The sequence below is a fragment of the Phaseolus vulgaris genome, chromosome 9, assembly GCF_051622355.1.
Source record: "Phaseolus vulgaris cultivar YP4 chromosome 9, ASM5162235v1, whole genome shotgun sequence".
NCBI classification, from domain to species: Eukaryota; Viridiplantae; Streptophyta; class Magnoliopsida; order Fabales; family Fabaceae; genus Phaseolus; species Phaseolus vulgaris.
In genome coordinates this window covers 6,426,390-6,439,404 of record NC_143506.1, presented here as the reverse complement: position 1 = coordinate 6,439,404, position 13,015 = coordinate 6,426,390, and the positions used below count along the sequence as shown (strand labels likewise).

The 13,015-nt window shown below is 33.1% G+C and overlaps 2 protein-coding genes across 4 annotated transcripts; both read left to right on the top strand.

The window, feature by feature from the left end:
- Positions 1–127: 127 nt before the first annotated feature.
- On the top strand, positions 128–5,896 carry SKS5 (SKU5 similar 5). Its single transcript, XM_068624745.2, has 8 exons — positions 128–527; positions 674–783; positions 2,069–2,339; positions 3,572–3,674; positions 3,766–4,111; positions 4,814–5,179; positions 5,278–5,356; positions 5,449–5,896. Exons 1-8 carry the CDS (start codon positions 369–371, stop codon positions 5,659–5,661), a joined length of 1,647 nt encoding a protein of 548 aa, XP_068480846.1. The 5' UTR covers positions 128–368; the 3' UTR covers positions 5,662–5,896.
- A 1,895-nt stretch (positions 5,897–7,791) lies between these two features.
- Positions 7,792–12,628, top strand: ECH2 (enoyl-CoA hydratase 2). 3 transcript variants are annotated; one of them, XR_011082732.2, is made up of 12 exons: positions 7,792–7,951; positions 8,031–8,101; positions 8,176–8,198; positions 8,324–8,429; positions 8,941–9,011; positions 9,204–9,276; positions 9,895–9,934; positions 10,087–10,159; positions 10,226–10,376; positions 11,695–11,765; positions 12,089–12,252; positions 12,363–12,628. XR_011082732.2 is itself a non-coding variant. In XM_068625437.2 (12 exons), exons 2-12 carry the CDS (start codon positions 8,045–8,047, stop codon positions 12,448–12,450), a joined length of 927 nt encoding a protein of 308 aa, XP_068481538.1. In that variant the 5' UTR covers positions 7,792–7,951; positions 8,031–8,044; the 3' UTR covers positions 12,451–12,628. The 3 variants fall into 3 exon arrangements, 2 of the variants coding, with proteins under 2 accessions (XP_068481538.1, XP_068481539.1); XM_068625437.2 differs by having other exon boundaries at positions 12,079–12,252; XM_068625438.2 differs by lacking the exons at positions 7,792–7,951; positions 8,031–8,101 and having other exon boundaries at positions 8,941–9,057; positions 12,079–12,252.
- Positions 12,629–13,015: the final 387 nt, after the last annotated feature.

The window sequence follows — 13,015 nt, the reverse complement described above, 5'->3', positions numbered from 1 at the left end:
CAATGACTTTTGAACACGTCATGTGTGAATAGGCCAAGCCCACAAAGGAACCCATGTGGAAGAGAAACAAATCTGCATGGTTGAAATATAATTAAGCATTTTCTAAGGACCCACTACCGACACTTGCATCCAATTTCCACCTTCCAAAACAAAAAACTATTTTTGCATCCACCCAAATCCCCTTCATTCAATATTTTCCCTCTTATATTTTAACCTTGGCTAAATAAATAGACACACACACATGCATCACTCCCACTCTGTACCGCACCTAAATGTGAGCCATCCCTAATCATTTCTGACCCTTCCCCTTCCCTTTAAACTCTCTTTGTCCCTTCACAGTGTGTGTTGGTAACTAAGAAACTGCAAAAATGCATCTCAAATTGGCGGGAGGAATTTCTCTTGCTGCTCTTCTCTTATCTCTTCTTGCTCTTTCCCTCTTTCACTCTGCTGTGGCAGAAGATCCCTACAGATTCTTCAACTGGAATGTCACTTATGGGGACATTTTTCCACTTGGTGTTCGCCAAAGGGTATCTCTCAATCTCAATCTCAACCTTTTTCATTGCATTTTTCACACTCTTTTTTGTTGTTTTTTTACTACAATGAGTATTGATATGGATTTGGATCGTAGTGAGTAATTGGCATAGTAAAAAAGAATATGTCTTACTTTTAACAGGGAATCTTAATCAACGGACAATTCCCAGGTCCGGATATTCATTCTGTTACCAACGACAACCTCATCATCAATGTCTTCAATAGTTTGGATGAGCCTTTTCTTCTCTCCTGGTAACTCTCCATTTCTTTCTTCCCTCTCTCTGTTTACCCTTTCTTCAAACACTTCTGTTCTGTGTTTCTTTATCAAGATTAAAGAGTGTGGTCTGAGATTGTTTAAAATATATATAAAAAAATGTTCTTTAGATTGATGTTGTTGATTTAATGAGGACTTGTCTGGTGCTGGGTCGGTTGCACTTTTATTTAGACACTTTGGCTGTTTGTTGAGTCATCCAAGTCTTGCTGGAAAGTGGAAACACTGAAATCTGACATGTGCTGCATCGAATGTGTGGAAGCGGTTCCAGATCTAGTTTGTTTCTCTTGGAAATATAGTGATGAATGTGCACTAAAAAGAAAATAATTCCGTGTTTAAGAAATTGTTCAGTACAAGAAAAATGTTTTAAAAAATGATTATATTATTCTTTGTGAAAAGGACAAAACCATGTGATTGCGACACTGTGTTGCAATGTCTTAGTGGGAGAGTAAGTGAGAGAGGACTTGCGTTAGGTTATTTTTTTAGTTTTAATCACTTTTTAAGTGTTTTGTTCATTTTACAAGTATTCTTAAAACTTTAACTTTTTAATGTAAACAAATTTTCTTTATAGTAATTTATAGATTTTTCAGTGCAAATAAGCATAATGTTTTCTCTCTCTCTCTCTCTCTCTCTCATTTGTATCCATTAAAACATATAACTTCTTTACTTCATTTTTATTTTATTTCTGGTCCAGTGGAAGTGGAGTGGAAAACCCTTACAATCACAACCCTCAAACTCATGTCAAACTTTGACTTCTCTAGAATAGGAAAAGGGGTCAGACACATCAATCATAAATAAAATATACAAATTTTATATTTTTTAAATAAATTTAAATAATAAAAGAAATTTTTTTGTAAAATAAAAATATTGTTGTGTAAATTATTGAATGTATTAATGTGATGGCGCGTTCACCTTTTGTAATTAATGGTAGACAAGCAGTAGTACAATGTTCCCAAAAAAAAAGCTATTAATGTGATGGTCCTGTTTGCGTTTTCTTTTTCTGTTACTTGTTACCTACTGCAACTTTGTTTCCTAAAATCACGAGCGCGTGGTTCGGGACGCAAATCACGTTTAGTTTTTAATCCTTCACTCAACATTCTTGTTTACATTAGTTTTCAAATTAATGTAGCTTCCGAAGAGTGAAAAAAAGTAAATATTTTTTTACCACTATTTATACTTTTTTTTAAACAATAAAGGAGGTGAAATTTGAAAGAAAAAAATAAAATGAAATAGAGAATAAAGGGTGGCATTGTAATGATGACACAGGAATGGGATTCAGCAGAGAAGAAACTCATTTGAAGATGGTGTTTTTGGAACAACGTGCCCCATTGCACCAGGGAAGAATTTCACTTACATACTTCAAGTGAAGGATCAAATTGGAAGCTTTTACTACTTCCCATCTCTTGCATTTCACAAAGCTGGTGGAGGTTTTGGAGGCATTAGAATCCTTAGCAGACCAAGGATTCCAGTGCCATTTCCTGATCCTGATGGTGATTACACTGTTCTCATTGGGGACTGGTACAAGTCCAACCACACGGTAACACTTCTTTTTCTTTCTCCACTGCATCTTTTGCCTTAATTTACCATTTACAAAATAATTTATTATATTTTAATATTCGTGATATAATTAATTAGTTGATTACTCTTTTTTAAATATTTTTATTTCTCAATTTTTTGCTTTTTCTCTTTATTTCTTCATTCTTTTAACTTTTTTGTTGCCTTGAGACAAGCAAGGAAAAAACAATTTTCCACACACTTATCTTAGAAGCAAGGAATTATCCCAAACCTACATAAGCAAAAAACACCCATCATCCTTGTCTTTCTTACTTTTATTTTGTCTTTGTTGGAGTGAATGGCAAGGAAATTTTCAATTATTATTGCTATAAAGTTAAAGAAGTCTTTAATATTTTTAAATATGATATTCATTAAAATTAAGATCTTTAGTTTTTATATTTATTTAAAAGGTTAATTTAGTTCAAAAAAATATTTTTATTATTTATGATAACATCTGAGTTTAAAAAATATTTTATGATAAAAGCTTGAATAAGTTTATATTAACTTTAAAGTATATGAGACAGAACTTGTGAAGAGTCATAAATAGCTGACATGCATGACTGCACTGACTTGGTTGGGTGGCAACTCCTATCTCTCCCATGCATTGCGTGTGAATAAATATTCATTGATTCATTCATCAAATTTTGGAAATAGCAAAGTTGACATTACATTTTTTGGTTTGTGTGCTAAGAGATAACCTTCTTCATTCGGTGGTGACTGCAACATCTATAGGAAAATTGACAAGTGTTCATATTGTAGAACCCAATAATTTAAAAGTGGTTGGAGAAATTGAATCGAATTAATCCTATTCTAAATATTGCATTATTATTTTTTGAATTATTATTAATAAATATTTTATTTAAAATATATTTTTAATTTTATAAATAATAGTTTAGTTCAATTTAATTCAAACATATTAATTAACCGATATGTAATTAGTTCTCAAGTAAAATTATCTGTGGTTTAGAATTGTAAAGTAGCCTTTTAAGCTGGACTTTCATTTGTCTTCTCATTAGATCTGGATTAGAAGTGGGTTACTGTTAAAAAAGTGGATTTTGACTCACAAAATAAGTATTTAAATGAGATTTGTATTCATTTCGATACTTTGTTTTATTTATATTTCTGAATGAGGTAAGATCTTCAACAATTACTCGTATCATTTTTATTCGAAAGAGAGAAAAAAAAGAATTAAACGATGTTTTGGATTATTTGCAGACTCTGAGAGCCCATCTTGATAACGGTAAGAAGCTTCCTTTCCCCGATGGAATCCTTATCAATGGTCGTGGACCTAATGGAGCGTCTTTCAACGTTGAACAAGGTACGCTAATAAACCCTTGATACTTGAACAAAATCTAAGGATAATTACGGTCAATTATATAATATTATTGTGTTTATGATGTCCTGAACAGGAAAAACTTACAGGCTGAGAATATCAAATGTGGGGCTGGAACATTCCCTTAACTTTCGCATTCAGAACCACAAAATGAAGCTGGTGGAAGTGGAAGGAACACACACCGTACAAACGACGTACTCTTCTCTTGACGTTCACGTAGGACAATCTTATTCAGTGTTGGTAACTGCGGATCAACCTGCTCGGGACTATTACATTGTGGTTTCCACACGATTCTCCTACAAGGTTCTCACCACCTCTGGAGTTCTTCGCTATAGCAACTCTGCAGGCCCAGTATCAGGCCCACCCCCTGGTGGACCTACAATCCAGATTGATTGGTCCTTGAATCAGGCCCGCTCAATTAGGTATTTTCTTGCACAAACGTTTATTTCATAATATTTTAAAAGGATACGAATGATAAAAAATCATAAAATATTTACTAAAGGTTAAAATTTTACTTATTAATTATCAAAATTAATACAATTTTAAGAAATTATTAAAATAGTTAAATCATGTGAACTGATATCATTTTATTATGAACAAAAAATTATTAAATGATATTCTAATCAAATTTGAACTGAAGTTTTACTTCCATTATGGGATTTTTTTTTTTTTTTTACATTTTACGAAAATGGGGTCCGTTAAAAAAAATTACAAATTTAGGCAAGTCGTGTCAATTGACACGACTTCATATGCACAAATCTACGGAATAATTAGATACGACTCTGTCACTTCATACTGAAGTCGTGCCAACTTGGCACGACTTCTGCCTTGTCATACTGAAGTCGTGTCAACTTGACACGACTTCTGTCCTGTCATACTGAAGTGGTGTTGGCACGACTTGCCTAAATTTGTAATTTTTTTTAAACGGACCCCATTTTAGTAAAAAGCAAACAAAATAACTCCATCATGATCAAAAACCCTCATTTACGGGACTTAATATTTTGATAATTTTTAAAATTTTTACCTATTTGGTAAATTACATTATGAATATTTAAGTTGGTAGTATAGTTATTTGAGTAGTGTTAATAATAACTTTTTGAAATATACTTGGATGAAATGTTCAGGACTAACCTTACGGCAAGTGGACCAAGACCGAACCCGCAAGGATCGTACCATTACGGTCTGATAAACACGAGCAGAACCATCGTACTAGCGAGTTCCGCTGGTCAAGTACATGGGAAGCAAAGATACGCAATGAACAGCGTGTCTTATGTTGCCCCCGACACCCCTCTTAAGCTCGCAGATTACTTCAAAATCTCGGGTGTTTTCCGCCCGGGAAGCATATCTGACCGACCCAGTGGTGGTGGCATCTACCTTGACACCTCCGTTTTACAAACTGACTACAGAACTTTCGTGGAGATTGTCTTCCAAAACAACGAGAACATCGTTCAAAGCTATCATCTCGATGGCTACTCTTTCTTTGTCGTTGGGTAAGCTCTTACAACTTTGCATATATACTGAAATTCAGCCACAGTATATGTTTCACTGATTAATATAATCTAAAATATGTAAAACTATTTATATGCAGTATGGACGGGGGACTGTGGACAGCTGCTAGCAGGAACCAGTACAATCTCCACGATGCAGTTTCACGTTGCACCACACAGGTCAGGATCAGCCATGTGTTGTTTTGTGTGGTCTAATCTCCATTCATGTCTTTTGCTTCTGACCAGCTAACATGGTTGTTGATTTTGTTCAGGTGTATCCAATGTCATGGACTGCTATTTATGTTGCCCTTGACAATGTGGGAATGTGGAATTTGAGGTCTGAGTTTTGGGCACGACAATACCTTGGGCAACAGCTTTATATGCGCGTTTATACAACATCAACCTCAATCAGAGACGAGTTCCCTGTTCCAAAGAATGCAATTCTTTGTGGTAGGGCAAGTGGTAGACACACGCGACCACTCTGAAGGGTCCACGCTAGTAGAAGAACCATTCTAGCTTTAGTTATCTAATAATTTTATCTTATCCTTCACTGTTTTCGTTTATTTATGCTATGGTCGATGAATATGTATGATTTTACCCCTTAATTGGCCCCAGCTCGAGGTCATGTTAATTCTTTTTTTCCAGAGAGATAGAGAGAGAAGTATGTTATATTCCCATAGTAATATCTTCAATTTTACTTTAATTGTACCATTCATTTCATTTTTGTGTGCCTTTCTAGATCCTTTTAATTTCAATTGCTACTATGCATACACAACTTTAACATTCATTAACAAATTAAGGTCAGTATTTAACTATGATTTAAAAAGTTTTATTATTATTAAAAAAACTATGGTATTTAATTAAGATTTTAAACAACAACAAAAATCTTTCCATGTTCAATAAAGACTTTTCTAAATTTATTCAATTTTATTTCTATCTTAACAGCGAGAGAATAATATTTTTTTCTTTTGCAATTTTAAATATTTTTCTACACCAAGATAAATGTTTTTTTTTACTATAATTCCTGAGTTGCTGTGTTTCACATTTAACTCATCAAACATTATTATTATTATTATTATTATTAATTTTTATGATACTGATATAATTACTTTTCAACAACGTGGTATAGAATCATTTATAGTCGGAGAATTTAATATGCAATTATTGGAAATTAAACAGGAAAGACTATTGGAAATCATAGTAAAGCTAACTATGACTAAGACTAAGGAGTAGTATTACTAAAATTAGGATTTACTAAATTTCTTATTTTTTTATATATTATTTCTTATTTTTTATATATGTGAGATTTATAGATTTTTGAGCCTATTGGGTTATCTAACAAAATTCCTATATATATTTTTTGAAGATAAAGATTGAAAGCTATATAAAGACCAAGTCAAAACTCAATCTGCAAAATGATAATTTGGAAATTTAAAACAATTTCTCTTTGCAGAACAAAAGATACTGGACTCTGTTGTTGTCCAAATCATTATATAAACCATCTTCATTCTTAGCTCCATTCCAAGTTCATATCAAACTCTTGGGCGTATTTGGATAAAGTACTTCAAGATAAAATTAAGGAAAATATAAAACTTAAAATTAAAAATAAATAAGTAATTAATTTAATTTAAATAAAGTATTTATAAAATTAAACGATTTAATAGAAATCCAAAAAAATGTAATTATTTTATATAAATAAAGTATTTGAAAATCTAAAAAATTGTTTGATATATACATTTTTTAGTTTAATTTTTTTTTTCAAATTATCAGATTTTCAAATATATTATTTAAATCGCTTGATAATTTACAAGGGATAACGACTTTTATTTTTTTCACTATTTTTTTTTGTCATGAATAATTTTTTTATTATACTTTTGGTATCAAAAAAATTATCTAAATCACTTTATTTTCTGCAGAGTAGACCAGCGTCTAATCGTTATATAGCCCGTCATCAAAATGGGCAGGTAAGGGTGGAGATTTCAGTTCAATAACCTACCTAACTTCATCTTGCATAAGTCACAACTCACATGAAAATTATGTACTAACTAACTCATTTAATAAATAAATAAATTTTAAATTTTTATTTATAGTATTAATATATTGATAATACTATTAATATTTTAAATTTTATTATTGGTTTCTTTTATTTTTCTTACACTACATTCCATGTCAAAAAGTTTTTTTTATTTATTTATTTCTTCTTCTCTTGTGTGTTATTATTCACCACTACCACTACAACTATTTGCTCAACCATACCTTTAAAAGTTACTTATAATAAGAACTTTGTAACATTTGTAGCCACATCTCAATGAAGTATTTTTTATTTGTCATCCTTAAAGGAAATTTTGAAAAAATCAAAGCTATAATTATCTAATAAATAATTTAATTAAATAAAACATGAATTCTTTTTTTAGACAGCATAACCATCTCGCAATCATAGAAAAAATAATCAGCCAAAGTTTGTGTCCAAATAGTTCTGAAAAATTATTTACAAAAGCAAAAATTTATGAAAAAAAAACAAGAACAATATTGTTTTCCTTTTAATGTTAAATTTTATATCCAAATTTGAAACACCACCTGAACGAACTTAACTTGATTTTTTATATGTAATTATTATGCATTGTGCAATACAAACATGTCATTGTACTATGTCCAAATACATTGTATCAACGTAGAATACCAATTTATTCATCTCTTACTTTTCTTCCATCGATATTATTGTGAAAGAAATTATTAGGTTGTTTCAGAGAAGCTTTTCAACGAAAGCACACCAAGGTTGAGTAAATTTTTCTCTTCTAACCTAAATATTAATTATATTTGTCGATTCTGAGCTTAATTTTCTGTCTCAACTCAGCCATTGAAGACCAGATGGCGAGTGCATCACAGTTCGACCCAGCGCTTGCGATTTCTCACAAATTCCCTGACGTAATATTCAAATCCCTAAAATTTTTGTACATCGAACTGAATTCTGAATTTCTGAATTTCTGTTATCTTTGCAGACTGCATACTCTTATACCGAAAGGTGAGGCGTTTTGTAATTCAATCTTTCAATACAAATTGTTATTCAAATGCGCATAATCTCGCGCAATTTAGGTTGACGTAGAAAGAGAATGTGTGAGTGAACATGCTCTGATACTTGTTGAACAGGGATGCAGCACTTTATGCCTTAGGCGTAGGGGTGTGTTTGTCAGATGCTGTTGATGCTGATGAGCTTAAATATGTTTACCATGAAAATGGTCAGGAATTTATCAAGGTATAATTTGTTTTAAAACTGTTATTAGATAATGTTTAGTTTAACCTATTTTTTTCCCAGTGAGTGTGCCTTTGTTGACCACACATAGTGAGCTTGTGGGAGTAGAGTTTAGTTTGTTTCTCGAATAATGCATCCTTAAGAAAGGGCGGCAGGGTGGAGGGTTAGTTCTATGATTGGCTTAAGGATTAAAACTCTTTGGAATCTCAATGACAAGTTAAAGACCTTAACTCTAGTAGTTCCCAAAATAAAGAAATAATGACGATTAACTTATTTCTTCACCATTGACATCTGAAAAAATATTGCTAAGAATTCACTTTGGTGTTTGCCAAAAGACGGTTGGAAGTTTATTAGGGTATAGTTATTTTTTTGGCGCTCTTGGTAATGATCAATGTAACAACTTATTTTGACCCAAACCAACACTCAGATCTTTGATTCATTTATGTTTAGGCAGTCTCTGGTGAATTATAGTTGTAAAATACTTCCTATTTATGCATCATTTTCTGCTTTATAGGTATTGCCTACGTTTGCCACTCTGCTTATTGGTAATTCCGGGGCGAGTAGTTTTAATCTCCCTGGCTTGGAGTGAGTTCTGCTTACTACTTCCAATATGTCTCTGCTTGTACTTCATGTACTGTTCAATATAATTCCCTTAGTATTTGTTGTATTGTTGAATGTATAATTTCTTCAATTTTTTAGCCTCCATATTATTTATGTTGATATTCCTTGTTTCTCTCTTCTGATATTTAACAAAAAGTGAAACATCATGTATGCTAGATTTGATCCCCGGCTTCTGCTTCATGGACAGCAATACATAGAATTGTACAAACCGTTTCCTTCCAGCTGTCATGTAAGGTTTTTTCATTAGAAATTGACAATCTGGACATTTAGATTGAATGGTCCAACTTATGATAATTGTTCCAATTTTAGCTCAATATACCAACACATCAGATGTATTTGCTGGAAAATCAAACTAATGGTAGACGTGAATGAAATTTTACTCGATCAATTATTTGAGCACTGAGAAATCCATCTTCAGAATTAAGGGACACTGAATTTCAAGCATCTGACAGTGACATCATTTTTATCCATATGTGAAATAGCTATGTTAGCTTGGTGACGTCTCCTTCCAATATAACTTACAGTAAGAAAAGTTATAGAAAAACACATTTACTTGATAAGAATGGCCTTTCGATTTTGGTTTAATTTAATTGGAGAAAAAAAGAACATATGCGAATTACAGTTGAAGAATGTGTTCTATACACATCTGATATCTAAGTTGTGTTGGATTACTTTTAACATAAACACCCCTCTAATTTCTCCCCATCTCCCACAGGACCTCTAAAATTGTGATACTAAAAATAGTTGTTTGTGATTTTCATCAGCATGCTAAGGTTAACTTTCTATTATTATGATTTTCTCTATTATTCTTTGTGGATAGACTCATGATATATTATTCTTGTTACAGATACACAATAAAATCAGTCTTGCGGGATTACATGATAAAGGTTGAATATGAAAAACTGTTTATACTTAGTGATCTGTTGTGTTTGTGTGTGTGTTTATTCTGCAGTTTCACTTTGACATCCTTGGAAAATGTATATCTTTATGCACGTGTTTTAATTTCCCCCCCTTAAAGATTGGATGTCTTTAATTTCAGGTAAAGCAGCAATTTTGGAGATTGAAACAAAAAGCTATGAGAAAGATTCTGGTGATTTATTATGCATGAACAGGTAATCCTGAAAACATTCTTTATAATGCTTTGTTGTCATCACACTCAACTATCTAGTTTCTTGCAGGACAACTGTCTTTCTACGTGGTGCTGGTGGCTTCTCAAAGTCATCTGAGCCATTTTCTTATACAAACTACCCTTTGAATCAGACTTCAGCTGTGAAAATTCCTGAAAGTAAACCATTTTCAGTGTTTGAGGATTGTACCCAGCCATCTCAGGCATGTTATAACTATGCAATATAGTTTGGAACAGATTGGATTTTTCATTACTCACCCTGCATCCCTTTTTTGGCCCTTCCGTCATTTACTTGTGTGTGCTGCTGTTATTTTCTGTGACATATTTGGAAAGCTACTCTGAAATGAGTTCTTAATACCATGCATAAATAGGAGCACCCTCTTCCTCAAAAGGGGATTCCATTTAATAAAGAATAAGGCAATCCTAATAACCCTAGCAGAAAACCAACCTGCCGCAGAGTAGCTCCAGAATCACCACCTCCTATTTCCACAACTTGATCAACCACAGATTTTTGTCCCTCGGATATTGGAATACACAGCATGTAGTAGTTAGCAGTGGGCCAGTAGTCAGAAAAGCTCAACCACTCAAGCTATAAGAACAGAGCACTCTGACACAAAGGAGGACAGTGGAGAAGTTCTGTGGATTGAATTGGAAGACAGTAATAATGTCCCTCAGACTCGGTGGCTTACAGTGATGGTTTGACAGATAGTCTTCCAGCAGCTGAGGTGTGATGTGAAGAAAACCTGGGTAGTCATTGGTTTTCTGTGATCAGGTTGTTTAGGAGTGTGGTGGCTGTCTGGGTATGGTGTGGTAGTGCACTGGAGGTTGGGGTAACTTGGGCAGAGAGTTGGTCTTTGCATGCTGGTGATGAATAGTATCAGTGATCTGGGGTTCTGTGGCTTACTGGTGTTAGGACTTTGACATTAGAGGTGTCATATTTCATGATTTCATCAGAGAAGGACTAGAGAGAAAAGAACTCGGTAGCTTTTCTCCAAGCTACTTTTTATATTTATTCATTAAAAGCCAGCTTACATTTTAGAGCTTTTACTAAAAGAATGTTTGACCTAACTCCTTTAAGAAGAGAAGCCCAAAATACAATGTAAGAATAAGGACAGGACATGGGAAGTGTATGTGTTAGAAGGAATAAAAAGAATTAGGATGGTTAAGGGGGTCTGATGTTCAATCGATAATACACTTTTAGTTGGTTGGGGGGTGGGGGTGGGGGTAAATAGGACTCAAGTATAAAGTTGAATGCACAGCAATTTTAAGTGAAGCAAGTGCAAGTAGTGAAGGGGCCACCCTTGTGAGGTAGATAGAGTTCTCCCTGTTCACATGATTATCTAGTCGCATCACTCATTTCTTATCCTATCGTCCATTCTTGTCTATCTACCGTCTACTCTTCACTATTCTAGAACTCTGTTGAGATTCTTGAATCCATGGAACCTGAACACATCTTTGAAAACTTTTGCTATGACTCCTTAGAAATTCTACACAGATTCTGAACGTTTTTCACTTTGGCAGGCATTGCTCTATAGGCTATCTGGTGACTATAATGCTCTGCATTCAGATCCCATCATCGCAAAGGTTGCCGGGTTAGTACTCTATCCTGTATTCTGAATTCTGGCAGGTTGTTAAATACTTAATTTCTGAGTACATTGCTTGCTTCCCTTTCCCCCTTCCCCCAGTTGAAGTTGGGGTGTGTGCTTGGGTGAATGAGGATTTTCCTTGTCAGCCATGGAGCTTTCATTGACTGGTCATATGAATTAAATGCATGGAGTTCTTGAAATAGTGGTTGGGTAGCATTTTAAGAGATGTAATTCCATCACTTTGTGGTCATTTTCCTCCATACGGACTGCATTCAATTGTTCGGCTAATCTAATTCTTATTTTTAACTTATTGCCAAAGATTCTCGCAGCCAATATTGCATGGGCTTTGCACATTAGGATTTGCAGTTAGGGCAATCATAAAATGCATATGCAGAGGAGACCAAGATTTGATAAAAAGCATAGCGGGCAGATTTCTTCTACATGTCTACCCTGGGGAAACTCTGGTTACTGAGATGTGGCTTGAAGGCTTAAGGTTGAATCACTGTCTGCTTTATTCATAACATAATTCTCTTGCATTATCCACTCACAACAATTAAAAATCTTTGGGGAATTGCGATAGTGATTGAAAATTCAAATGTGCAGGGTAATTTATCGGACTAAGGCGAAAGAGCGAAAGCGAACAGTCCTTTCTGGCTACGTAGATCTGCGTGGTTTAACTTCGTCACTGTGAAAGAATTCGATGTGTTCAATAATATTATATGTGTAGCTTCATAATACTGGCAGAGGGTTTGCCATTAAGTATGTGTTCAATAAACCAATAACGCCAAAATGCACTGGAGTTAATTTTAGAATGTAATGATAATTGTTTAACCGATAATTAAAATTTAAAAATGGGTATTTATGCAGAATAGTTAGGTGTTTTTTGCATGAACTTAAGATATTGGAGAAAAAAAGTAAGATAAATGAATCTAATTTTTCTTAATAGTTTAAAATTAAATATTGTACTTTAATCTTAATAGAATATTATTTAGTTAAAAATATGGTTAAATATTTTTTTGTCCTTGTACCTTTAGGTGGTGAAATTGATTTTTGTCTCTAAGTTTTAGACTTTCCGGATATTGTTGGAAACTGTTAAAATGAGTTTTAACTAAATTTTAATGTTATTATTAATATGGATATTATAATATTATAATATAGTTTATATTAAAAATTTGTTTGTTATATAAAAACTAAAAAAATACTTATAATTATCAATTTTAATAGTTCTTTTACTAAGATTATGAAGTCTAAAGTTT